Source organism: Trachinotus anak, unplaced genomic scaffold, assembly GCF_046630095.1.
Source record: "Trachinotus anak isolate AG129_WGS33_773 ecotype Australia unplaced genomic scaffold, CSIRO_AGI_Tana_v1 ptg000002l, whole genome shotgun sequence".
Classification (NCBI taxonomy): Eukaryota; Metazoa; Chordata; class Actinopteri; order Carangiformes; family Carangidae; genus Trachinotus; species Trachinotus anak.
This window is the reverse complement of record NW_027273853.1, coordinates 11,481,263-11,508,685: the sequence shown is the minus strand read 5'-3', so window position 1 is coordinate 11,508,685 and position 27,423 is coordinate 11,481,263. Positions and strand designations below refer to the sequence as shown.

At 40.9% G+C, this 27,423-nt stretch overlaps 2 protein-coding genes across 9 annotated transcripts; both read left to right on the top strand.

Moving 5' to 3' along the window:
- The first annotated feature begins 215 nt into the window (after positions 1-215).
- Positions 216-7,681, top strand: pnpla2 (patatin-like phospholipase domain containing 2). The gene is made up of 9 exons (XM_071497310.1): positions 216-787; positions 1,480-1,712; positions 2,502-2,567; positions 3,451-3,660; positions 3,793-3,853; positions 4,252-4,470; positions 4,927-5,059; positions 5,332-5,454; positions 6,249-7,681. Exons 1-9 carry the CDS (start codon positions 601-603, stop codon positions 6,565-6,567), a joined length of 1,551 nt encoding a protein of 516 aa, XP_071353411.1. The 5' UTR covers positions 216-600; the 3' UTR covers positions 6,568-7,681.
- Positions 7,682-9,934: 2,253 nt separating this feature from the next.
- Positions 9,935-25,686, top strand: LOC139632341 (protein phosphatase 1 regulatory subunit 12A). 8 transcript variants are annotated; one of them, XM_071497249.1, is made up of 25 exons: positions 9,935-10,348; positions 15,267-15,397; positions 15,540-15,658; positions 16,731-16,887; positions 17,040-17,184; positions 17,280-17,354; positions 17,476-17,555; positions 18,690-18,895; positions 19,081-19,190; positions 19,295-19,489; positions 19,613-19,695; positions 19,796-19,885; positions 20,057-20,158; positions 20,261-20,362; positions 20,473-20,563; positions 20,684-20,821; positions 20,914-21,016; positions 21,117-21,220; positions 21,358-21,417; positions 21,541-21,563; positions 21,671-21,734; positions 21,827-21,931; positions 23,710-23,760; positions 23,974-24,024; positions 25,520-25,686. In XM_071497249.1, exons 1-25 carry the CDS (start codon positions 10,073-10,075, stop codon positions 25,604-25,606), a joined length of 2,748 nt encoding a protein of 915 aa, XP_071353350.1. In that variant the 5' UTR covers positions 9,935-10,072; the 3' UTR covers positions 25,607-25,686. The 8 variants fall into 8 exon arrangements, with proteins under 8 accessions (XP_071353350.1, XP_071353383.1, XP_071353375.1 ...); XM_071497258.1 differs by having other exon boundaries at positions 9,936-10,348; positions 18,714-18,895; positions 19,292-19,489; XM_071497240.1 differs by having other exon boundaries at positions 9,936-10,348; positions 19,292-19,489.
- The last annotated feature ends 1,737 nt before the right edge of the window (positions 25,687-27,423 follow it).

Sequence of the window (27,423 nt, the reverse complement as noted above, 5' to 3'; positions counted from 1 at the left end):
AAAGAAAGTCCCAACATAGTCTGCAGGGAGCGTGTGACAGCAGTCACTGCGATGCGAACGTCCGCTCACTGACGTCACGTGTGCTCCAGCGGTGCGGACTGTGATTGGTCAATGCATCAACCGTTTCAATTCTGGTTGGTCACTTTACTCAGCGCTGTCGATTGTGATTGGGCAAGCCGGTTTATTGTGCCCCCACCTCCCAATACACACCGAGCAAGTGTGTAAAGTAACAACAACTCCCCGCGGCGCACCATGTCTCTATATAACTAGCTCAGGGCTGTTTTAATAAGAACATCTACCAACGGGGTTTAGCTTCAGCATAGGTGATTTATTTTTTATTTTTTTTGTATTTTCAAACCATGTCAACTTGGCGACTCAGCTGCAACGAAAGAAGTGACTTTTACTGTTAGCTAGAGGTCTAAAAACAACCGACGGGGAGAGGCAGCATGTGAAGAGACACCAGTAACAAAAGGCGGACGGTCCTCGGTTCTAAAATTAGACTTGTGGTGCCTGTGTAGTGGTTAGTATCTGAGAGTGAACTCTGCCTTATTGTTAGCTCACGACCTTAGCCCCACTTGACAGCCGCGGACGGTCGCCGGTATGTTCCCGTTAGACTCGCCGTGGAACATCTCGTTTGCGGGCTGCGGCTTCCTCGGCATCTACCACGTCGGTGTGGCCAGCTGTCTGCTGGAGCAGGCCCCTTTTCTGGTCCAAAATGCCCGGCACATATACGGGGCATCAGCCGGGGCCCTCACTGCCACTGCCCTGGTCAGTGGAGTATGTCTCGGTATGTACTTTTTTTTTTGTATTTTATTTAATGAGTGTGGAGAGGATGCAGAGGAGAAGAGGACAAGTGTGTGTAATTACCAGTGTTGGAAGAAATACTCAGAGTACACTGTAAACAAAACAACAAAACGTGATCAAAGTATCGAAAGTACAGCTTTGCCCTTTTTTACAGTGGTATGATGAATAAATACCGTAGCTACACCTGGATTATTAGTTTTGTTGCATTAATATAGAGGCAGTTCATGTTGCAGCTTGATAAGGTGGGGGTACTTTTAACTACGTTATAAACTTTCAGAAAGTGAGCTAATGGTGTCTATGTTCATTTGCACAGTAACTGTCAGATACAAGTAGTGGAGTAAAAGTGAAATATTTCCCTCAAAATGTGTAACACAATGAAAGAATAAAGTGGCTTAAAATGGACAGCTCCTTACTTTCAGCCAGAGGTTGTAACAAAAACAAAGTGGTTTGTAATTGAGTACAATACCTAATTAAAATCTTCATTGCAGCTACAATTCCTGGTTTTAGAGTGTACTAGTGTAGATAGCTGCATGAAGAACCTCATTCATCCCAAATACCTGGTTGAAAAAAGTTCAATTTTATCTTTATCTAATGATTTACAATAACAATCCACATTTATGAGCTCTCACTGAGTTCACCACTGTTCCCATAAACCTTTATTTAATGTTTTCACAGGAGAGGCAGGTGCGAGTATCATCGATGTTGCCAAAGAGGCAAGAAAGCGGTTCCTGGGACCCATGCATCCTTCTTTCAATCTGGTGAAGATTGTGCGTCACATGCTGCTGCGCACTTTGCCAGCTGATTGCCACGACCGGGCCAATGGACGGCTGGGAATCTCTCTGACCCGAGTGGCAGATGGAGAAAATGTCCTGGTGTCTCACTTCAACAACAAGGAGGAGCTGGTGCAGGTGTGCACTGTGTAGTACATTTTTCGCAGTACTTAGCGGAAGAGTTAGTTGATATTAATAAAATCAGGTATCATGAAAGGCACAATTTAATACTTAAGTGCTGATACTGATGTGACAGTATTTTGGGGACGCCCATGGGTGCTTTCAGATGCCATTTATATACTAGAACATTTTGTGGAAATATGATTAGTAATGAGAATATGATTTTAGAACTAAAACAATTAGTCAGTTAATCATTTGAGTTAATTATCAAGCAAAATACCACACACGACTCGAATGTCAGGTTTTACCACCTTTCTCTGTTTTATATCATTGTATACTGAAAATCCTTGGGGGTTTTGGACTGTTACTCAGAAAAAAAAACATTTGAAGACACCACCTTAGGTTGTGGAAAATTGTGACAGGCCTTTTTCACTTTTTTAGACATTTATTGGCCTATGCAATTAATTATTTACTTGGGAAAAAAAACAATCCTAAGATGAATTGGAAATGAAAATAATTGTTAGCTACCCACTATAGTTGAGTTCACTGAGCCACCACAGTAGTAGAAATGAATTTAATTTAAATGTAATGCATGCAAGACCAGAAAAAGACAAAAATGAAGCTATATTATGATGTAATGAGAACAGCAATATGCTAAAAAATGTTATCAAATTTTTTTACAGCTTTGTTTGTTTTTGTTCAGTTTTGTCTAAAGGGTGTCAGCCCAACAATGTGTCCAAGAGATGTATTTCTTATTCGATTACTTTGTCAAATTATGTTCCTCATATTTTCTTTTTTGTTAATTAGGCATGTGTCTGCAGTGCCTACATCCCAGTATATTGTGGCCTTATTCCTCCTACACTTCAAGGAGTGGTGAGTAAATGCAGTATTATCCAGCAGTTACTCACTTTTCCTCCTGTTGTCACTATCCTGTTTGGAATGGAGATAAATTACCCTCATGATTTGCAGTAATTTTAAATTAAGAACTACACATACAGTAGGTATTACTGTTGAAGAGGTGTAACGACCAGTCTTCCCTTCTGCTCGGCTTCTAATATGCACTATATTTTCTCTCACTGTGTTTTTTTGTTGTTGTTACTTCTGGCACGTTTTGTCTTCAAACCCCCTCCCTTCCTCAAGAATGTGTTTGTTCTGAATGGCACATGTGTGTGGAAACAATGATTATAAAATTCCCCAGGAGTTAGTGTTTGTCTGAGATCTCACAATAAAGGGGAAAGTAGAACTTGTATTCTTTTTCTGGACATGTTTCTAGACCAGAGGTTTTCTGGGGAATATCATTGAGCAATACCAGCTTTCCCAACCCTCCCTCTGTGGCCTTTGTGATGGGTTTTAAGAGTTTCCATGTGCTTGTGTATATGCAGGGCTTGTGACCGAAATTTGAGAGTGGCAGAGCCAGATGTTACCATGTTGGCCCAGGCTGTAGGGTTGTTCTGTCCTTTCCTCCCCTCAGTGGCTCTTATTCAAAAGACTGATGTCGTCCTGATCTTATCTGTTGACACACTCGTGTGCATGACTCCCAGCTCTGGGTTGAACAGTTCAGAAGCTTCAATAAAAACAAACATCAATCAATATGCAGGATATGACGTCATTATAATCACACGTGATGATAAAAGCTCTCTGGCCAAATAGCCTCTTATTGCTTCAAAGGATTCACAGTAAATATTGTGTAGATGTTGTGCAATTAATGATCTGTATCTGTTTGCTCGGATGCTAATATTTATCCTCTGTCATTTAGCGATATGTGGACGGAGGAATCTCTGACAACCTGCCTCAGTATGAGCTGAAAAACACCATCACTGTGTCCCCGTTCTCTGGAGAGAGCGACATCTGCCCCCGAGACACCTCGACCAACATACATGAGCTGCGATTCACCAACACAAGCATCCAGTTCACTCTCACCAACCTCTACAGAGTCTCCAGAGCGCTTTTCCCTCCAGACCCAATGGTAAGTCACTTGATCCATACGCACACACATACACACACACATACATCTAGAGATACATTGATTGGCTCAGTTGAACTGGAGTGAACTCTTCTCTGACTCATGAGGGATGAATGTATGTTTTTCTGAGTACAGATTATGAAGGCCATGTGTAAACAGGGATACAAAGATGCTTTGCACTTTTTAAAGAAGAATGGTAAGAATCTCCCATTTGTGTTTATTCTAACTTTCTTCAAAGCTCTTTTTAATAAAAACCTGGCCTGTACTAACAAGCCTCATTGATCTTTTGTCCATTGGCCAGAAGTACGTTCACACTGATATGCTATCACAGCTTGTGCTTCCTGTGACAACATGTCACCAAATCGGTAGATTGCTTTGTTTTGTGATCAGGCTTGTTACTCCCTATGGCTTCTCATGTCAATTCGCTTCATTTATTTGTGTATCTAAGCATTTTCAGTACTAAGCATATAATCAGCATGGGATTGCAAAATAAAGCAAAATGTGTTGATTATTATTAAGTTGTTGGCTAATTAAGAAATAACCTCAGCACTGATCACAGATTAAAAAGCACTTTAATGTTTACTTTTCTTTCAGGCTTGCTTAATTTCAATGGACCTCTCAGAGACAGACCCCTGCTAGCTAATGGAGAAGAAAAGGAGGATTACAATGATGATGAGGAAGAGGAGGAGGAGGACAATAAAAGTGATGAAGAGGAAGAAAGTGCACAAAAAGAAGAAAGAGTAGTGATGGTTCATTCCAGTTCTTCAGTAGAGGAGCATATCATTGAACACCTTCCACCCACCCTGCACAGAGGTAGAAACACTACTTAAAAAAAAAAAAAAATGTATGTGGCTTCATATGTAGACTTTGAATTATAAATGACATGTAATTTACATAACAGCTGACCATTCAGTGTGCAGTTGTGGTTTAGAGTTTTGTGTTTGAAAGCTTCTCTTCACTTCCATGTAAAAAGTAACAAATGACATAATACAGTTGACACAGCAGATTAATTTGATTATTTTTTATTATTATTAACCTTTATTATCTTAGCCTTATAATGCTAAGATAATGTTTCTGTGCCAACAATAATTACAGACATAATTTTTGATGTTATACAAATTAATATTATGTTCCATGTACTGAAAAATTATTTGAATATGCTGTAATGTACTCCATCTCCTGTTTAGTTCATGAATAGTATTGAATAAAACTGTGCAAATCTGACTAGTTTTAGTAACCAGAGAGTTCCTCTTTTACTTCCCTCTACAGCTCTAGTTGAGGCGTGCATGGAGAGGAGGAGCCTGGTGCAGTCACTAAGCAACCTGCTTCCTGTCAGGATGGCCTCAGCCCTGATGCTTCCCTACACTCTCCCTCTGGAGTCTGCTATGTGCTTGACTCTCAGGTGCTGAAAGACTTAATTACATCTAGTCCCACTCCCTCCTTACACATTTGACATGCACTCAAAATAGTACTGTGTCTACTTGGTTCATATGTGTAGTTGTGTCCAGCAAAGGTCATTACACTATTTAGAATAGATTTTCTAGAATGTTTTAGATTAGTGAAACTGACTATCCTGTACCAATTGTTGTATTTTATGAAAGACATTGAAATGGTACAGGATATTGTACCAGCCTGCTGTGCCTACCGACTAACAGCTATATATCTCGTGTGTAGACTTCTGGAGTGGCTGCCAGATGTTCAAGAAGATGTGGGATGGATTCGAGAGCAGATATTAAAAATCGCGCAGCATGTTCTTCGCCAGGCCTCCAAAAGCATTTCCCAGCATGTATCTGCCAGGTAGGTGACAACAATTACACATACATTATTACACATAAAAAGTGTAATAAAGTTTCAGTTACCCATTTATGCCATATATTTACAAAGACTGTACTTGACTTTTTAAAGCAAAATTTAACATCCAGTCAGTATACATGACAGGTCTATATGTTCCGTGACTGGATCTAGCTGATATCTACAGCATGGGAACATGGCTGTGTTTCTAGGTGAACCTGTGATAACTGATTATTTTGGCCACTTGGCAGCAGCAGAAACAAATTGTGAACACAACATTGATATAATCTTGTAAGTCAGTAAATCTAATTCATTAGTAAACATTTGCTTATTTACACATCCAGCAGACCTGGACCAACATTAACATGTATTTAGAGTCACAGGTTTTGGTCTCTACCAAGTCCTGAGGGAAAATTTGGGGATTTTTAGCTGAAAAGTACTCCACTACATTCACTAGCTAGTTGCTAACTGTGTCTTTCTGCTCTTTGATGCTGAGCAAGTCGTGTACAGTATGTTTGTAAAGACCCAAAACAACACTGTGACAGCAGTGTGAGTGAACCTGAATGGTAAAGTTGTAGCCCAACAGCAAAACAATGAGCTGACACTTACTCTTAAGTCAAGAGGACCTGCAGATTCAGGTGATAGTCCTCTGTAGGTTCATCACTATAAGCAACCCCTTTCACATTGTTCTCACACTCATTTGATATATTGTCATAATAGAAAAAATAAATTACAGCCGCTAATAGCAATAAGTGAAACAGCTGTTTCCTGATACACACCTCTGCATAAATTTACTCTAGGTTTTCCTATCAGCTGGAGCTGCGCCACTACCAGACTCTCAGATACCAGCTCAGCTCCACCAGCCTGTTTCCCACCTGGGTGAATGAGCGAAGCTCTTCAGTCCAGGACGTCTTCACGCGTCTCGACCAATACAAGAGACAGCTGCTGTCTGGAGTGCTGTGTATCAACATGGACCTGCAAGGCTCCTTCGAAACTGGACAGATGCCACCAAATAAGAGCGCTTCATCCATCCTCTCCACAGAGGGCCTCACAGTGCACACAGGCTGTCTTAATATACCACCTGCTGCCGACTCTGGTGAGACCATCAGCAGCTCCTAAGAGTTTTTGACAGGTTTTCTGCCTCAGATGCTGCAGCTCTGAGATTCAGACATACTTATTCTAGATCCAGGAGCATTTTAAAAGAATTTTAATCAGATTTTAATATCTGTTTACACCATGACGTCTAGATACTTTTAAGATACAAAGAAAGTATTTATAATCTAATCAACCTCTTGGTATAGGGGACGGAAATGGTAGTAATTTACCATATTTACACTCACTGTGTATTCAGTATTTTTTGACTAATGCAGCACAATTAAATATGTCTTTATCTACAGTATAATCAGGCAAGCCTCGAGACACAGTATGTCTGTAAGCCTACAGAAGTGCATTTAAAGTTGGCACACGCACCCAGTAAGTCATGTACAAACTTGAATTACAGGATGTTACAAACAAAAATGCACACTTGATGTAGCAAAAATAGTAATTAAAATAGGAGAGTGTTCATGTTTTAAGTGGAATGCAGTCAGACGAGTTGTTAAACAGAGAGGTTCTGCTGTATCCGGTTATGAAACTCAAAGTCACTTCTGCAACACAGGCAGTGAAGAACTGAAGGAGAGGAAATCTGTTTGCCACAGGTAGTTACTCCATTTATCATATGCAAAAGTCAATGCATTATTGTGAAAAAATACACTGTCTTTATGTTTTAAGGTTTGTTTGAATGTCAATGTCTTGACAATTATTTATATAAGAAATATAAAACTGCTTTGCTCTGTTTTCCCAGTGATAGAAACTATCATCATTTATTTGCATGTAAGTTACATCTGTTTTAGGTTTAAATTTAAATCTACATTTTATTGTATTTCTGTTTTAAAATCTTATTAACAATGATTTTTATGTTGTGTTTGATTAATCAAAGAATCAGTTTAATCTGAATTGCACTTTCTCATTTGATGTCGCTGTAAGACATCAGATTAAGTTCTTAGGTAATAACCTACCTGTTTAAATATTTATCTTGTACTTTGTACTACAAGAATGTCTAACTGTATGATGAAGCCCCAACGTGTACCATAAACGTCAATGAAACAATTGCCAAGTGAAGTTAATATTGTCAGAAATGTTGCAGGGAATAATATTTATGATTATTAAATAAACTGGTATTGTTTAACATTAACTGCAGCTTATGGGTGTTTTCTCATCGCTGTGACTTCTCAGAGATCAGTTAAACAACAATAATCCTCACATTACCCAGAAAAACTGTGACTTACAATGAAAAGTGCACACAGGACAGGGAACAGTACACATGCTTAACAGAAATCAAACAGTGGATCTGGGACCTGAAGGTGTTTTTGGGAGGCATCCAAATGATCTCAGTGAAATGACAAATATCCACTGCTGGTTGCTGACCTGTGAGTACAAAAAACAGGAATAATGCAGTTTGACAGCAGCTAAAGGGATAATAGATTATATACGAAATAGTGAGAAATCTAAAAACTGATAAGTCTGGTTGAAAAAAAAAGTGGTGAAAAGCGTTTGTTGTTTATTTTGCTATTACATAACCCAAAATATATATATTTTTTGTTATTTTACTCATCAAATTGTCAAAACAATTATGAGATGTGATGATAAAACTCACAACTAATAACAATAATCGATTTTTGGGAGATTCATTTGGTTTCATAACTGTAATCTAATCTCTCACTGTGTATTTAGATTTCAACATTTGATATTTTTGAACGCACATCTTTATTGCAATTCATATTTTTTCATAACATAATAAGCTATGTGTGTTCACAAATTAAAATCGTGCCTGTGCTTTTAAGATGGTGCGGCATAGGATAGAAAAAACATAAACAAGCTGTATCTAATGTTCCTGTTTTAAGCTGTTTTTAAGTCTCATATTGTCCTAAATGTTCTTTATTTTTTCAATAGCGCGTCATGTCACATGTTCTTCTCTAGAAAGTTTGGTCTAACAAATACATCTAATAACCTAGTAAATTAAAATAAATGAGATGCCACACTAACTAAAAGAGATTTATTAGAGACAAGGCACTGGTCGTACCGTACTGTCAGCAGTAGAGGCGCATCCTGGGATTCCGGTCAGCAGTGAAGTCATATGATAACAAAACTCATCACGCACGGTCTTATCAGTTGTGGTCTGTTGTGAAAGCTGTTTAACCGGATGTGCTTAGTAAAAACGGGGAATAATCGAACCTAAGAAGTTATCTACCAAGACAAAAATGTTTGTTGACGTGGATTTTTAAATTACAGAGATTTTAAAGTAGGCAACGACACGAAACGTGATAATGCCTTCAAGTCATGTTGGGAAAAATGGTAACTTCTGAGTTGTCGTTAACAAATACTATTCTGTATTTATACTTAATAGTCTGCCTCTGAAGTTTTAGTGTGGATAGCACATGCTTATTCATTTTATGTATTTTGATGTTATTTTGGTCCTCGTCTTGATAGTTTCACTCTTTTCTTTGTGACCAGTTTTTTGACGCCCCTAGTAAACTGCCTGATTCTGATTCTCACCCAGGCCCACTTTAAGTTTTTAATGAATTGGGTTCAATGGAAAATTTGCACGAAATCATAAATAATAACATTTCACTTTACTGGCGTTTGTGTTGCCATGAGGACTAGAAGGTGCTTCTACTAAACATGTGTTCAAAGCATGCAATCAATCACTTTAACTTTTCCCAAAATTGTTTGTGCAGCAGTGAAAAACCAAACACAAAGAACACACACAGAGCATGAACACATCAAACATATAAATACAAAATAGAAAAAACAAACGAGTTAAAACATTTAACTTGAAAATAATTTGGAACATGGGTCCTGAGTGGGTTAGGTGCTCATGTCACAAAAATAAAATATATTATAATAATATGTACCATGAATTCTTTATTTGTTATCATCATTAATTCGTTATTCTGCACTCTAATTTATGTAGGCTGTTTCATTTGTTTATGTTTGTTTTATCCAACTGCAATTGTTATTCAGTAATGTTATTTGTAAGTTATTGCTCGTGGCCTGGTTTACAAGTGATATTTATCTATTTCTGGCTGCTTTAAAATACTTAGTAAAATATGTGAAGATAAAACTCTGTTCCCGAAAACAATTTAAAAAAAGTTAAATTATGAATGGAAATATTTGGAATTGTCATGTCACAAAAAAATATAATATATTAGCAAATTAATTGTACCAAAAGGTATTAAAAAATGAGCTTATTTGTTAAATCATTACTCAGTTAGAAAGGCTGTTCGTCTTATTTGTGCAAGCTAATTCTTTTGTTTGTTTGTTTTTGTTTTATTTGTTTTTGATTTGTTGTATCCACCTAAAATGATATTCAGCATTGTCTTGTAAGACATTGTGTCTAATTTCCGAGGAGTTCCTGAAGGCAGCGCAGGACTGCCACTCAGTCAGAAGTTCGCCCAGACTTTCACGGCTCCGTCTCCGCTGTGTGTCCGCCAGAGGGCGCAGCCCGGGGGAGGCTCGATCCAGACCATCCACTCTGCCGCTCCTCGTACCATGAGCTGAATCTGTCCGGGACAGACCAGGGAAGATGGCGGCCACTGACCATTCCCGGTCCGAAGCTGCAAAACAGCGTCGGCAGGATCAGCTGCAGCGATGGCTGGGCTCAGAGACGGATCGGACGGGACCGGAGGCCCGGGAAACCTCGGGCGGTTCCGTGACGCGGCGGACGAAAGTCCGGTTCGCCCAAGGAGCAGTGTTTATGGCCGCCTGCTCCGCCGGAGACCGGGAGGAGGTGGCAGCGCTGCTCCGGCAGGGAGCTGACATCAACCACGCCAACATAGACGGACTGACAGCGCTTCATCAGGTAGGAAGTTTGCCTCGTCAAACTCTCAGTAACACAGTTTGTGTAGACGTTAGTGAATTTGTGTAGACGTTAGTGAATTTGTGTAGACGTTAATGAGTTTGTGTAGACGTTAATGAATTTGTGTAGACGTTAGTGAATTTGTGTAGACGTTAGTGAATTTGTGTAGACGTTAATGAGTTTGTGTAGACGTTAACTGTCGCTCAACCAGCGGGGACGGTTTATCCGTTAATGCTCCTCTCAGCGGAGGAGCGTCCCCTGAACGTAGCGGGGACTGAGAGGTTAAACTTCACAGCTACGGTAATCTAAAGATCCCCGCTGCGTTTACCGTCGCTTCTCCTGTAGCTTAAAGTGAACTTCATTACGGCGGCGGCGGCACCGTGGCCTGTGTGGACAGACACGGTTAGGTGAGGAGGCTGCTGGGAGGCTGGTCACCTCACTGCTGTGCTTCATCACTCTCCTCTCTAGCAGCAGGGTTAGCAGTTAGCAGTAGAGAGGAAAAGCAGCTCACAGCCTGTGGGGTCTCCTTTAGGCGTTTAAAGGCACTGACTGTCAGGTTTTTGACAGTACTAGGTCGTTGAATTCAGGGAGGATTTTATCATCTGATCAACGGGTTTTCAGTATTGTTCTCAAGGAGGAAAGCAAACGTGAGCCTGTCGATTAAAAACAGGGCAACTTAGTCAGAAAGAGTGTGGTTTAGCCTTCAGGTTTTTAATGCAGTTTATGTCCCAAATAGGCTGCGCTGGTTTCTCCAGAGCATGCTCCAGTCCTAACGCAGCTCCCTCCCTCCCCTTCACTTCACTTCAGTCATAACACAGCACAGTCTGGACAACATCACTGTCACACAGGCCCTCAGTGGTGCAGTATTTCCTCAGCTTTTATGATACTGCGTGTCATAAACACATTTGTGCCTCCTCACATACAGTGAACTCAAAGTTGGATGGATTTAACTTTGATATCTAAGCATACTTGTCAACATAAAAGATGTTGTGCTTTTAATTTTCTGGCCCACTGGAGCTGAATGGCGGTTCAGCAGGCCTGTGTGCTTCACTGTGATGTCATGCCCAGAGATGATTGGTGTTTTCCTCCTAATTTAAGTCAGTTGTATGTATTTGGTGAAGCCGCTTTCCCATGACCAGCTCAGATGAGTGAGCGAGCATGTTACTGCCTGGGTTTTCAGTAAATGGGCCCTCTTTTGGTCGAGCCACATGTTGGACTGTCACCCAGTGTGGTCCCTCTCCTGCCCTCCATCCCGTCCTCCCCTGTTGCTCATGGGTTGCCTGGCAACCAGAATTAAATATAGGCCCACACTTTCCAAACTTTCCATCCTCTGCATCCAAAGCCTTTCTGTCTTCGTCTTTACTCTTTCTCTCTCTTCCACCCCCCCTCTTCTCCTCCCCCTCTCTCTGTCTCTTTTTCTCTTTCTCCTTCCCTTTGCCAATTCCCCATGGAGGGGACTTTGGGGATTTCGGATGAAGAAATGGAAAACATTCCTGAAACAGCACAAGCTGCTGTTGTCAAAGGCCATTTCCACAATGAGTCATTTGATGACCCAGTGATGGAGTCTGCTGGGAGCCAGTGTGTGCACCCTCCTAAATGCACAGGGTGCGAGAAATGCCCTCTGTTCATTCATTCACCTTGGAGCACCCACTTGTTTCAGAGGGCTTCCCCTCTGCTGAGAGTGAAGCCTGCTTTTCATTTGCCACGCTCTGGCTCTGGAGCGTACTACGAACCTCAGTTCAGGGTCTCACAGTGACCATGTTTTTGTTTTTACCACCATATTCCCAGACTAATTATCTCATATTATGAAGCAGGGAGGGGACTTGTAGCAGCTTTGTGATTAGTTGATTTAGCCCAAAAGCAAAGCCTCTTAGGTGGCTTAAGACAGGCCTGATGGACAGGGGTTTGTGTGGGTATAGGCACTTGCTACTGTGACATCCTGCAGAGTGACTGTGATAATAGGGTCATTGTCATGACCTGCATATTTTTGTGTCCGAGTGTATTACTTTCCTTTAAAATAATTTTAATTAATTCATGACATGCATCATTTTATTCTATAAAACTGCTGTAGTTTGACCATGTTTTCAGTACATTATAATAATGTATATATTTTATATTTTGGCCTCTCAAACCACCAAAATGTCAGGTGGCGCAACCGTCCAAGTTAATGAACAGCCTGAGGAAAGTATTAAATATGATATTCTAATAATTATAAATTCAAAATAAATACTGTGGCATGATTTCATGTTTGACACCTTTCAAATAAACTAAATTCACAAATATTAATAGTTTTAAAGGTGTTGAGATAATTCAAAAACTTTTGTCCAGGAATTTGTGCATTGTCAAATGTCAGGGTGGTGCAACTGTATGCATGCATCTTTTATTCTGAAGTGAATATTGACAACATCAAACAGGATATTGCATCAGCCAGAGGACCCCAAGTGATCTTTATTGATGAGTGAAAAGGTTTGTAGAGCTCTCTCAAATATTCATAAAAATAGCTACTTTCAACTTTTCATGTCAGGTGGTACAACCAAGGTAAAACTAGGAAAATGTTATTTTATTATAAAACTCTTCATTTTATTAAAAAACTAGTATATAAGTAAAGTATAAAGTATATCAATTTTTACAAAATTTGGTTGCGCCACCTGACATTTTTCAGGTGGTGAAGTTAAAAACATAGTCAAAAAAAGAATTTAAAACTTTGAAATGTTGTAACACAAATAAGGCTTGTTGAAACACATTGTTCTAATTTCAAAAATATGCATGATATCCATTTTAAAAATACTTATTAAAAAAAAACATTTTAAAAGCTTTATTTGTCAATGACCCAATAATGAATGACTGGAAAGACTGTTACATTTGGGAGTGTAGTCACCTGATCAGGTGTCATGGCATCAGCTGATAGCGACGAAATCCAACATAGAAGCATGTTCTTAGTTTAGGTGGTCACATGTATGAGAAAATACATGAAACAAAGCGGGAAAATAAGAACACATCTAAGGCTTGATTTTATTTTTTCCTAACAAAATAAATAGTAATCTATGTGCCTGCTCTTCGCTTGCACCAGTACAGATTAAGCTTTTTCTGTGAACATGAGTGAGAATCACTCATATTTTTGTTGTTGATTCTCATTCAGGCTGGTTTCTATTGTTGTATTTCTATTCTATCTATTGCCGGTTTACACTGCAAAATCTTCTAATGTCATGCTAGCAGTATGGCTGTAGGGAGGGCGACGTCTGTCAGTTGGTCCTCCACTTTGGTCCAGGATGGATGGATAGCCGTGATATCTTTTTACAGAGGATGAACCTTGATGACTTTGGTGATCAGCTGACTTTTGCTCTAGCGCCATGAGGTTGGCATTTGTGGTTTTGAATGAAATGTCAACATTGGTGCAGGCCTTTATGTCCCTCTCAGGATGAATTGTTATGACTTTTTTGATCTCTTTGTTTTTTTGATCGTGTGCAACCAGCAGGTCAGAATTTCATTTGGTGAATAATCACATACCTGCAAAATGAAGAACACTCCCATGTCTCAGCTGTAATTGATCTTTCGTTAATTAGTAAGTGTTAAGATAAGATGGTGGACACTGTAAACAAAAATATTATATCTGCTTAACATCAGCATTTCAGTGTTGTCACTGTGAGTATGTTGCAATTTTAGCATTAGCATTTAGCTCAAAGCACAGCTGTGTCTAAGTACAGCCTCACAGAGCCACTAGCATGATTGTAGACTCTTGTTTTTGTCTATAATTGACTCATAAAACCATTATTTTGTTAAAACAAGTGAAGAAGCTTTAGAAAATTAATCAACAACAGTTTTTGTAATTGTTTAAGTCATTTATCAAGCAAAAGTGCCTGATGTTTTACATTTATTTTTTACATTTAGTCATTTGGCAGACACGTTTATCCAAAGTGACTTTTGAAATTGAAATAATTGAAATAAGTACTATGTACTAAATAGATTCAATAAGGCCAAGCGCAAAAAGATAAGGTTAAGAAGTTCACCAAAAGTACAATATTCTGTTTCCTGCTTTACAGATGTGGGATTTGTGGCTTTTTCCTATTTTTATATAATTTCCATCAACAGTTTTAAGACAAAACCAGCAACATGATGGCATTACCTTGAATTTACAGAATATTCGCTTCTGCTGTTTTTAAAAAGTGGACTGTGACACTGATCGAGAATCAGTCATATTTTATGCTGTTCTCAGCAGAGAGGCTCCCAACTCTGATATTTATCTGTGTTAGAGCTAGTTGCTGGTGCATACTGTGAAAATGTCTTTTTCAAGTCATTTTTGTAAATAATTGAAGCAATTGAAGCATAAAACACTGAAAAACTGCTACTGTTACAATGTTATTGTGACATTTTCTTGTACAACTAAACTTATTTTGATACTAATTTACCAACTAATAACTTACTCCGATTTCAATTTGATACTAGTGCAAATATCAGTATAGCTGAAATCAAAGTAGCATATCCTAACATAACACCATAAGGTGCTCATGGGATTCATCTTGGGACCTGTGTTGGATCACATTGGGATCTTTGCTAGACCAGCCCCAGGAAAAGCAGCTAAATAGATCCGCTGTTCACTCACGCCATGAAATGACTGTTTTGGAAAGTACTTGAGGGCTTCTAGCAGGCCACTTAACAGAAAGTCATTATAACAAGTAGACACAGTAGTCATTGTTTTAGCCCCAGTGCTTTCGTTGAATTTAATGGATTTTGGAAGTGTCTTGGGTTTTGCCTTTCACAACAAACCAAAAAAGGTTAAGACCTTTTCTACTGTACTGAAACTGGACTCTGACTGACGTGTGCAGCATGGTTTCTGTTTTTTAATGCGTGTAGCCGGGATTTCTGTAATAAACAGTAAACAGTTGTACAGCGATCCATCATGTGGCTGTGTGTCCTTTGGCAGGCCTGCATTGATGAAAATGCTGAGATGGTGCAGTTTCTGGTGGAGAATGGGAGTGAAGTCAACAGAGGGGACAACGAGGGCTGGACTCCTCTCCACGCTGCGGCGTCCTGCGGCTTCATCCAGATCGCTAAGTGAGTGTTGACCGTCACCACACTGATGATTTAAATATCCAGCTTTATTAAGCCTACATTCACTTAGTGTTTGTGTGTGTGTGTACATATGTTATACTGTTTTCTGGTAGAACTGTTGCAATCCAAAATTGTGTTTTTGAAGATACCTGATAGAGCACGGCGCTCACGTCGGGGCGGTGAACAGTGAGGGAGAGCTTCCTCTGGATGTGGCCACAGAAGACGCCATGGAGAGACTTCTCAAAGCTGAAATCAAAAAACAAGGTGAAGACTCACTGGGTACCCACGTGTGATCTTTATGACAATCTCAAGTACATGATAACTACAATATATAACATGGTATCGTCAGAATTGACACTAATGTGAGATTTTCACAGCAGTCAAAACTGCATCATCGGGGCTAAGATCATTTTTAGAAACCATTTATTATATATTTATATATTTATGTGTTATAACTGTGCTGAATTGTTTTGTCATTTTTCTGAAAGCCTTTGCTAAGTTGCTAACTAACATTTGTTGGTTCCTGCTTCTCAAATGTGATGATTTGCTGCTTTTTCTGTTTTGTGTTATTTGTTTTGGGTGGCACAAGGTTTTTGAACATGTCACCTTTGTCTCTGGAACATTGTCATGAGAATGTTTCAGTATTTACATTTTATAGACCAAAGAGTAACATTACAAGAGATAATTCAAAACATTGATAAATGTTTAATAAGGTTTTTTCCTTCATATTTCTTTTTCTTCTTTTAATTATTTAACTAGCCGTAGTGTTTATTAAACAAAATGCACATGAAGTATCACATCGCTATTTGCAAAAGCCATCTTTATTAGAGATGTTTGGAATAATGTGCAGATGATCAGGTGCTTTTAGATGCTCTCCTGTATCAGTCCATGTGGTTGAAATGACTGATTCCCAACAGCTTTTGCATCGTTTAATTTTTTAAGAACAGAATCAATTGGGAAATCACACAGAGATCAGGCTACATGGAGCGAAAAACTCAAGATCTCTGTCCCCTGACTGTTTAGACCCAAAACTTTCTTTGCATTTTCATTTTTGCACATGGTCATGTTTAAAACACGCCTTGTTCTGAATCGATGAAAACAGGTCAAGAAATGAGGACAGAGTGTTCTGTGACCCTCAGTGCACTGAAGCTTCAGGCTTATATCTTTATTCCTGTCAAATGAACAGTTTGCTTAGATCCGAAATGCAACTGGAACTTTTTATATTTCTTCTCAATACACACTGACTGAGCAGCATACATTATAGATTTAACCGGCAGGTGATTTTCACTTTTCTAAAGTGTGTCTGTGTTTTCATTTGTTCTTCTGTGCATCACAGCAATAGACGTGGACAAGGCCCGAAAGGAGGAGGAGAGGATCATGCTCCAGGACGCCATGGCGGTGCTGGCAGGAGGTGGCACTCTCACACCTCACCCAAACACCAGGGCGACGGCTCTCCACGTTGCCGCTGCCAAAGGCTACATTGAAGTCCTAAAGTGAGCATCAGTCCACACACACACGACAGCAATGACAGCTTGTTAGCTTTTGTCTTATTTTGGTGCCAAACCAAGTCAAACAGCTTTTATTCATAGTCGTCTTCCCCATTCTCTCCCTCCCTGCTCCCTCCCCTCCTCCTCACCTTGTTCAGGGTGCTGTTACAGTGCGGTGTGGATGTGGACAGCAGGGACATTGACAGCTGGACACCCTTGCATGCAGCAGCTCACTGGGGGCAGGAGGAGGTGTGCACCCTGCTTGCCGACAACATGTGCGATATGGGTGCCGTCAACAATGTGGTGAGCGGGAGACAAACAACCTTTGCATGTCTGCGTCTGCGACTGAAGCCTTTGATGGTGCCGTGACTGATCATATGCCGTGAATGTCCTTGTAGGGCCAAACACCTCTAGATGTTGCAGATGAGAATCTCGTGGACACTCTGGAGGAGCTACAGAAGAAACAAAATGCCGTGAGTCCACCTTCACACAGGCTCCATGACTATCTGACGCAGTTATTTAAACCTGATATGATTGATAGTGTTACAGCGGCGAATGTTCTCTGTGTTTATGTGTGTTTATATTCCTCTTCAGTTACGCAGCGAGAAAGAGAAACAGACTCCTGTTATTGAGACCAGCCCGCAAATCTCCATGGTACCAGTTCGTGCACGCAGGTCAGTGCCAGTGTGTTGGTGTGTGTGTGTGTTTGTGTGTATGTGGGCACATGCTACGCTGTTCCTGAGCTGAATCCCAGTAATCCCAGTACCAGTTGTCTGCATGCGGGTATGATGTTAACAGTCCCAGCATTCATGTGAACCACATTACTTCTATCCACTGACATTGACCTGGATAGCAGTAGTGGTCAGTAACACTGTGTCCCAGTTTCATGCTAAATACTAACTGTACATACAACAAAAATAGAGTACACTTTAAAAAAAAACTCATACATGGTACAATTCAGCATGGCCTTCAATGCGTATTTTTGTCCCACAATGTAATGCATAACAGAAACAGAGCATAATAATAAGAGCTTACAAGAACATTGTTGCTATCTGAAAGGAGAGATGGAAAGAAAAAATAAAGTAATAAAAGTAAAATAAAATTTAATATCAGTCTATATTTATATTTTGATTTATTTTGTTTTCTGTAAAATCCACAGTGAAACTGTTTATGGTGAACACAAGTCAACACTGCTGCTGCTGCTGCTGCAAAAAAAGAAAAATCCAATATTTCCACATAAAGAGTTAATGTATTTCCCAAATTGATCATACAAACTAATTCTAGGGTTTCTGCAGGGTTTGAGTATGTAGTGTGTTCACACAGGAAAGGTGTCAAAATAAGGTAAAGAAAAAGTGTAAAATACACCACACTCCTATTACGAAACACTGATTTCTTGTATTCTGTATGCATATTATTGTATATACATACTGTATACAATTAGTATGTAGTGCGGAATTGGGACATAGTAATTGTTTGCCATTTGTGTGGGTGCTGTGCTGCTATTTTATCCCTGGGAGTTTGTGTAAAATTGGCATCATCACACGTGAAGAGAAGATTCTTAAATCTGTAAAACAAATGATTTGGAAAAAAAAAATGTTGGTTGAAGTTACATGTAGTGAAATGGTGGTGTAGTGATAAGACAGCAGTTCTACACATGGCTTCACAGAAATTGACCCACTGTCCCACCCGCTGGTGTGTTGATTGGCGCATGCTCGCTCTAATTGGCTGCACATGGAATGATTGCCTTCACTGATCAGCTCCCTGCATGCCACCTGTTGTTCCACCCCACCTTGGCCCCGCCCCTGCAGGACATCTATCTCTCGTATGAGCAGTAAGGAGAAGATCTGCCTCCATGAGCGGGAGAAGCACCCACCTCCTGCCCTGCAGAGCAGTCCGGCTGAGGACGAGGAGGAGGAAGGCCAGACGGGACAGAGTCAGTCTCAGAGCCAGGCAAAAGCCTCCAGCAGCTCCAGCTCAGAGGAGGAGAGTGAATCTGAGAGTGATGCAGAGTCAGGTCAGAGAAAATTTCCATTTTTTTTTTTTTTTTTTTTTTTTTTTCAAAGGAAATCTTTGGGGTTGCTGCTGATCAATATTTGAGGAAATGTGTGTTTAAGAACTAACATGTTTACTAGATCAGAGTTTTAGGATTTTATTATTTAACTCATGATTCATTAATTGCTGACCTTTGCACATTTGCAGAGAAAGCAAAAAACCGAGAGATCATAAATAACTTGAACAACAAACGCAACACCACCAGCCTGCTTCCTACCTCCATGTCAACGAGTACTGCTGCAAGCCAAGTGAAAAAGGTCATATACAGAGATATTCTATAAAGAACATCAAATGTCTGTTTTAGCTGCATAACGATACTGAACAACAGGGATGGTGGTTTTTTTTATTGGTTGTGTAGCAGGAACCAAGCAAACCCGCAGCCCCTGAGGCCCCGGGCTCCTGGAGAACATCTCTGAGGAAGGCAGGTAGCTCGGTGACTCTGGGCTCAGCTGGACTCTCTGACTCCAGCCAGGACCCCAGCAGACCTCCAGAGTCAGGCCTGGGCATGACCCGCTCTGCCTCCAGCCCCCGCCTCAGCTCCGATGCCGACACCAAGGTACGCACCACAGATATTATTTTATGAATGTAGCGTGACAGGCCAAATGTAGGCTTCTTTTACATCCTCCGATCACTGAGTCACATAAATAACTGATGAAGTACTCTCACCCCTCATCATCAGGAGCCAAGGCTCGCTAGGGTACCACCCATTCCAACACGGAGACTCTTCAGTATTCCAGACAGCAGCCCTGACAACTCCAACAGGTGGGCCTGTGCTCCGATATGCTTCTGCACTTGTGAAACCAGAATCTGTTTTTCTGAGTCACTGCATATGTGGCCTTGTCACCCTGTCTGTCTCCTTCAGTTGGCTAAGCCGTAGCTCCTCTTACACCCGGCGCCTTCATAGTCAAACAGGGAATGATCTCACTAGTTCCACCCCCTATTTGCTTCACAGGTCAGTCATGCTGCTCACTGCCCATGTTGTATTTGTTTGCTCTGCTGTTTGTGTGTGATTGTTTCTGCAGTGTCACAGCACATTATATTCCCCCAGCAGTGAATACTAATTGTTTGTGTGGCTGTGAAAGATGCCTTTGTGTTTCCAATGGGTTTTGTCTCGTTTTTTTAGCTCATCTTATGGAAAGAGACTGGATGACCCCACCGTGACCTCAGCCAGCACAGGAACCAGCTCTGCCGGACTCAGCCGCCTTAATAGTGTCTTGGCGCAGAGGTATTTAATTTTTGTATACTGTACTGTATGTCAATTTGTCTGGAACATTTTCCCCCACTTATCTGAAAGATCTTATAGCCAGCTCTTATCTCTCTCCCAAAGACTTCCTCAGGAACAGACAGACAAGAAGGATCAGTCTGCCGTCACCACCTCCAACTCTCAGAGCACGACCACAGGCGAACAGGAGACCAAGCAGAGGCGCAAGTGAGTCTCAGCTGTTCTCTTGAGTGTTTTATTGCGGGGCTGATGGTTTTTTAAACTGCAAGCCCGATGGTGCCGCTTTGTGGCTTAAAAGTTTAATTTGATTTGTGTAGATCCTATCTGACCCCAGTGCGGGATGAAGAAGCAGAGGCACAGAGGAAGGCTCGCTCCAGACACGCACGGCAGTCCCGCCGCTCCACTCAGGTACAAACACCACCTGCTCTTCAGAGGAAGATGAGGAGGAAGTCTTCCAGCTCTGGAGAACTTCTAGTACTGTTTGTCAGCCTGGTACATAACATGGTGTTGTCTCTCTTTCATATTAAGGGGGTGACACTAACAGATCTGCAGGAAGCAGAGAAGACGATGAAAACCATGAAGACTGACAACAAAGGGAGAGAAAAGAAGGAGGAGGAAGAGAAGGAGAAAGAGAAGGAAACAAAACCGAAGAAGGGAGAGGAGGGGGTGAGAGCCATATTTCAGAGTTATAGCCCTGCGTTGGCTGCACTTATATAACTTCTTGTGACATCACATAGCGGGGGATACTGTGTTTACAGGAAGTGAGCTGGAGGTCTCGTATTGCCAGCCTGCAGAAGTCGGACCTGCTGGGCCTCACGCAGCCCGCTGGCACTGCACGGCCTCAGGCCTCTGACAGGAGAGGTACGCACCGCCACTTCCCTTTTCCTAACAAAATGTAGAACGTGACTTTGTCGAAATATTTGATTTGGTGTTAAACAACTGCTGTCTGGCTTTGTTCCAGATGTTGAGGCCAGCACAGGGGAGAGCGAGACTGAGCGATGGGCCAGGGAGCGCAGGGAGAGGAGACAAGCTCGGGCCAGACGGAAGGCACAGAGGACCGGGGAGGTACGTCAGACTTCTTTTTAATCTGGAAACTTAATTCAAGAAAAGACCACGTCTGCAGCAGTGGAAACAAAACCAGGAATGTTTTGAGTTTGATCTTAGAGTTTAATAACATGTTGCACTGTCTGTGTCACCTGCAGAGTGATGACAATGATCCCAGTGGAGAGGAAGAGTTCTCAGGCAGTGGGCTGGATCCACAGGTGTGTGTGTGTGTGTGTGTGTGTGTGTGTGTGTGTGTGTGTGTGTGTGTGTGTTTATTTGTGGTCACAGTGGACCGTAACCTAAGACAGCATCCATAACTTGTTTGTCTTCTCCGTTTACAGACAGACAGACACTTGAGTTCCAGGTATGAATCCATCCTTTGACCTCTTTGATTTCCCCTCTTTCTTCATTCTGTCAGCAGAACCTCTGTGATAGCAGTATCTCTGACCTCTGCTCTCCTCTTCCACTCAGGTCGGCTGTATCCTGTAACGACTATACCCAGGGAGGAGAATCTGAGGCCAAGGATTTTAAGAAGGTCGGCAGACAGGGCTGATAGTGAGGTCACACAATTTCAATGTCTCTTATTTGTCCCAGTTATTTACTGCTCTGTGTGTGTGTGTGTGTCAGTTGTTCGAGGAGGTCTCCAGAGAAAACAGCCAGCTCCAGTCTCAGCTGCAGGACACTCAGAGGATTGTCAGTCAGACTAGGTTGGACCTGGAAAAGGCCACACAGGTGACGAAACAGACACACAAAAGTTAAAACGCAAACTGTTGTAACCTTCCCCATGCAAAGACAAAAGGGTGCATTTCAAAGTGGTAAAACCAGTAATCTACAAGCTCTATTATTGTCTCCTCTGTTTGTTTCTGTATGCCGTTCAGGTGGCTATTACTTATCGGGCCATCCACCCAAACCCTATGCTGTTTATCACAAATGCTGTTTTTGAAGAAGAAAATATAAGGAACTTCTTGGTTTAATCAAAATTGTCTGACATTAAAGTGAAAATGTGGTACTTTTAAAAGTAATTCAATCACCCTCTTTATAAATGGAAAGTTGAATTCATTTAAAAAAATAATGCGCCCATGCTCTTGTCAATACAGTCGGGTTTGGCCTTCAAAGTTCTGAGGCCTTATTTATAAAACATGAACCATATTTCATCAATGCAAATTCCTCATGAATATTAATATACATGTTATTCCATGCTGAGAACGGAGGCAGTGTCACAAACAAAACAAGACACACACACACAGCTGATGAAATCACACACTTCTTTAACTGTTTTTCCTCATTGTCACAGTTGATTATGAATGCAACTATTAACGCTCTGTTCTGCAATCCTTTGATTCAATTTGATGTTATCTTTGATCTCTACAACCGATGATGATGATCTAATCACTTGGCCTAGTTAAAGTGGTTGAGGTGAAAAGGACTCTGTATATTCATACTTAATATCAGGGAAAGGCAGAAGCCAGACTTTCCTGAATCCTGGCATCATCCTCGCATTTCAACAGCTGCGTTGGCTCCACAACTCCACCACAAATATTGAGCACAATTTGATCTGACATTTTAGCTGTCTTATGTCTTTTGCAATTGAAAGGTGCTTATGGTATAGGTATGGCTCACTAACACAAGAACAGATAGTGCTGCTGGTTTGAATGTCTGAGTTATGTGTGATATGAAGGGAAATGTTATTTCCACAATCTGGCTTCAATTCACCACTTCACCATCTGTGTCACAAATTCCCTTGTCTCCAGAGCGCACATGTTCTCCCGTCATGTTTGCTTTGATAAATCCTAACTTTTGCATGGGAAGTGGCGTTCGTCTCTGTCAGGCCTTGTTTTTTGCCACGCAGTGGTTATAAATGAGGCCCCTGGTGTGACAGTAGCTTCTGGCTAATGTTAGCAAATGTTTGGCAAACCCTTAGCAAGTAAATGGCATTACTGAGCCAGTTCACTGACTTAATGACTTGTCTGTACTTGAGCTCCTGTTACGCCACATTAGAGCAGGTCATTTAAGTGTTCCAGGGGTTTTGTCACAAAGTGAAACAAGAAGTGACTCAGAACCACAGCAGGAGGCACCAATCATCATCATTCATTATTCACAATATAGGATATTGGGATTTTTTTTTTATTTATTTGTGTTGTCTTGAAAATTACCATAACTTATTTATACCCTAAATAACCCCAGAATCAGCCATAACTGAGAGCTAACTACCATAATGCCTGGTGCAGGCAAGATCAATAATTTAATTTAGATATTTATTTATTTTTCTTTTTGTTTTACAGTAAAATTCCTTACATAATGTGTGTGTGTGTGTGTATGTGTGTATATAGCAAACAGTGACTTGTTATTTGCTTGATGTCTTTAAAGCTGCTGACTTGGTCTGGTATGACCAATAACGGTGGTTAATGTCCGCAAACAGATAATGGAGTGTAACTGATGTTTTGCTGACTTCATGACTACTCGAGCAACTGGCGATGATGTTAATATTGTTGGTTTGTTGCATCCAACAGAGACAGGAGCGCTTCAGTGACTGTTCAGCCCTGCTGGAGCTGGAGAGAAAGGTAATGCCTCTCTGCCCATGATCTTACATGCTGTTGTTGTAGCTTCATCTGCCTCACAACTGCCACCCCTGCTGTCTGTTGACACTCTCTCCTTTCTCCTCCCCACTCCAACCACTTTCTCACCTGTTTTCACTCACCTTTTGTGTGTTTTCCTTCCTGTCTCTTCTCACTCCCCCCTCCCTCCCACCCTCCCTCACATTTCCCTGGCATCAGGACCGGAGGATGTTGGAGCGGCGAATGGCAGAGCTGGAGGAAGAGCTAAAGGTGAGGAGATATTCAGAACGAATGTCATCATGGCCACAGACACTTTGCATGCTCCTGCTTGATTAGCTTGGCTTTAGCTTTTGCAGTTCAGCAGAGTGGTGAAGGCACACTGTAGAGAGCTGTTTTACACAGTGTATTCTCTCTAATGTTACATCTCATAGCTTCATTTAGTTGTTGATCAAATTAATAGATGATGATGTTGTTTGTTTTACCTGCCCAGCATCCTGACTGTGCTTTCATAATAACACAGTGATCTGTTTTTAGTAAATTGTTCGACCTTTCTATTCAAGCAAAATGAATAAGTATATAATGAAGGTCATTATTCTTTAAAGGAATAGTTCAGCATTTTGGGAAATGTGCTTATTCCCTTTCCTGCAGAGTTTGAGATGAGAAGATTGATACCAGTGTCATGTCTGTCGAGTAAATATGTAGCTGGAGCCATCAGTAGGTTAGCTTAGCATAGCATAAAGACAGGAAAGAGCTTGATATTTACTGCACAAACGTAAAAGTGGTGTTAATCTTTTCATCTAACCCTCAGCTACAAAGCAAAGATGCATATTTACAATATGTCAAACTATGCTTGTAAACATTTTTAACATTCTCTGATACTAGGATCTAAAAAAAATCATATTGGGTGTAACAATTTATTTTTAATAAAATACCCAAAATAGCCTCATTTTAAATGTGCTTAAGTTCTCTGCCACTGGACCTTTATTTTCTAGCTCCTCCATTCAGCCTTTTGACATTTAAATGTATCCCACAGATGATTCAAACATGACTTGTTTGCATCACACTTGTCCTTGGTAGTAAGCTGTACACAGTTTTGGTAATTGAGAGCAAGTACCACAGTTAAGGACCTGATAATTAGTTCAGCTTCTAATATCCAGATTCTTGAGGCTCTATAGGAGCAACATGGGTAACAAATGAAATGATCATCTGTGAGGTTTGTTCGTCCACAGTTCAACCAAATATATGCATAAAATAATGCATATTTTATATCTTTTTTTATGAGTGTGGCAGCAAAAGATCACTGTCGTCCTTGGTTAAAAAACATGCTAAGTTAAAAATGAGCCCATTGTCATTCATTCAGCTGTATTTGATACAACATGAGTTAGCTGCTCTTCTTCCTTTAATACTGTTTACTCAGATTTAATGCTTTAATATTAATGAATCTGCCTTTTTTTGATTAATGGGTTTTTTTTTCAGGGCAGATGCTTTGACATGTCCTAACAGATAAAGGTGTAATTAACAACATTGGTTCAGTGCCTTTAGGAGTGCAGATTTTTTGTATTCAGCTTGCTGTGTCAGGCAGCACTTAAGAGCAGCAAAGTGATCTTTAATGATGTACTAGTAACACCTGCATTTTTCCTGCCATGAGTCAAAATGTCTGCGGTTTAAAAAAAAGCCTATGATATACAAACAATACAACAGTATAATAGAATCAAATGTGGTTGTTTTTGATTTGTTGTAATGTGAGCTTAATTTTTACCACCAGGTTCTGGTTGACCTGAGAGCAGACAACCAGCGTCTTAAAGATGAAAATGGAGCACTGATCCGTGTCATCAGCAAACTCTCCAAATAGATGTGGAAAGAGAGAGAGAGAGAGACAAGAAGAGCAGGGATCTCCCCCCTTTCCCCTCCCTCCCTCCCTCCTTCCACACATTCCTCCCAGTGCCAAAGAGCGAGAGGGGGGAGAGAAGCAGCAGAATGTCCTACGTACATGAGCACCACAGATTGACTTGGATTGTGATGCCTCTCTGTGAACAGCTGGCTTTTGTGTGCCTTAATGCCCGTTAGTCACAGGAAGACCGATGGCGTGAAGGCCCATGGCCCTGGTCAGAGGCTCCAACAGTAGCAACATGAGACTTGACAACAGCCAAAATGCCCACAGCTGGTGCAACACACAAAACATCTACAACGACTGTGCATCAGGGGAACACGAACATGCGCACACACATTCCTATGCGTGCATCACATACTTCCTCAATGCACATTCCACTGAGCGCACAAGGCAGCTTGGGCCTTAAAGCTCCCACTTAGTATTTATTTTTTGTGAACACACTCACGTCACACACTCACGAATTTAACCCACTCACAGTCCAAAATCGAATGTGTTGCCAAGCAGTTAAGGTTTTGGTGTATTCGTTTAAAACTCGGCTCTGAAACACGTTTCAGGCTGTGTCTTCACATTCAGTAACGTCCTGACAACACGGGGAAGTCCATGAAGCTCTGTTGGGTTTGTTTTGTTTCCACGTGCAAGTGTTTGAACCCACCTACCTCTCCACCTATGCACTTCCCCACATACATTTTTATTTTTGTGACCACAGACACACTCCATGCTCTTATAAATGACCGCAGAACCAGGTCCGTCGACCACAGCACTTTACTCTCTACAAAGCAATAAAAGATCTGCGAGGCCTTGCCCGTCCTCCAGACAGACAACTTTACTTTTCAGAGCAGCACCTTCTCACTTAATAAGTGGAGGGAGAAGTTACCCACAGCTGAAGGTCAAAGGTCATTGCACAATTATAAAAATTGCTGTTCTGTCAAAGCCTATTATGCTATGAATGGTTTTAATTATTACCATTGGTAAAGATATTATTTTCATAGTTTTTCATTGTCAGTTCCCCTCTTGCAAGGGAGCATGGATATGTATATTACATGTGTATAAATATTAGTCTTGAAGAATACCCTTTTGAAGTAAAATTCCATGTAGCCTTTCTTCACTGTTGGTTTTCTAATATATTAAATGAATGTCTGCACCCTAATAAAAAAAAAGTGTGTTTGTAGCAACTGCCTGGTTATTGTATACACAGTATTAAGGCCATGTTGTCCACCTCCACCAGATCATTCACAAAGGTACTGATACATGTAGGATATCACATCCTGCAGCCTCACCACTGAATCTTGCTTTGATTCCCGGCTCTCTAGTAACGTGCTGTGACTGAGGGAGTCATCAGGTCTGTTCTCTTGTATGATCTCGGGTCACCTGGTTGTTTTGGGGGGTTTTTCTGCTTCATCCACGCTATGCTTGTATCAACCCTGCATACAGTGTCAGCTGCTATTCTCTGGTAGCCAGATGTCCTACATCACAGGGGAAATAATAAAAAAAAAAGAGGAACAGAACAGCTGCAACACTGCGATGCTCACACGCCGTGAGCCTAACAGAGGAAACAGCAACACAGATGTATTTACAGTATGTTTGGACTGTAACATTAATCTACTGCTGCTCCCAGGTGGACAGTTCACCATAAGTGGTTTGATTGACATGACACAAACTAGTGTCTTTACATGTGCTGAGTGAGTGTTTAGGAGGCGTCAGTGTTGCTGTAGGAATCCTGTTGTCTTTTGAGCTCCCGTCCATTTGCACCAAGGTGAAGTTACCACTAGATCATCTGT

What these genes read in the sequence shown, in the direction of transcription:
- pnpla2 (XM_071497310.1), top strand. Translation starts at nt 601, where the DNA reads ATGTTCCCGTTAGACTCGCCGTGGAACATCTCGTTTGCGGGCTGCGGC. An exon ending in GCTATGTGCTTGACTCTCAG is followed by an intron (nt 5,060 to 5,331) that starts GTGCTGAAAGAC and finishes TCTCGTGTGTAG; the next exon opens with ACTTCTGGAGTGGCTGCCAG. An exon ending in TCCCAGCATGTATCTGCCAG is followed by an intron (nt 5,455 to 6,248) that starts GTAGGTGACAAC and finishes AATTTACTCTAG; the next exon opens with GTTTTCCTATCAGCTGGAGC.
- LOC139632341 (XM_071497240.1), top strand. Translation starts at nt 10,073, where the DNA reads ATGGCGGCCACTGACCATTCCCGGTCCGAAGCTGCAAAACAGCGTCGG. An exon ending in TACAGAAGAAACAAAATGCC is followed by an intron (nt 17,355 to 17,475) that starts GTGAGTCCACCT and finishes ATTCCTCTTCAG; the next exon opens with TTACGCAGCGAGAAAGAGAA. An exon ending in GTACCAGTTCGTGCACGCAG is followed by an intron (nt 17,556 to 18,689) that starts GTCAGTGCCAGT and finishes CCGCCCCTGCAG; the next exon opens with GACATCTATCTCTCGTATGA.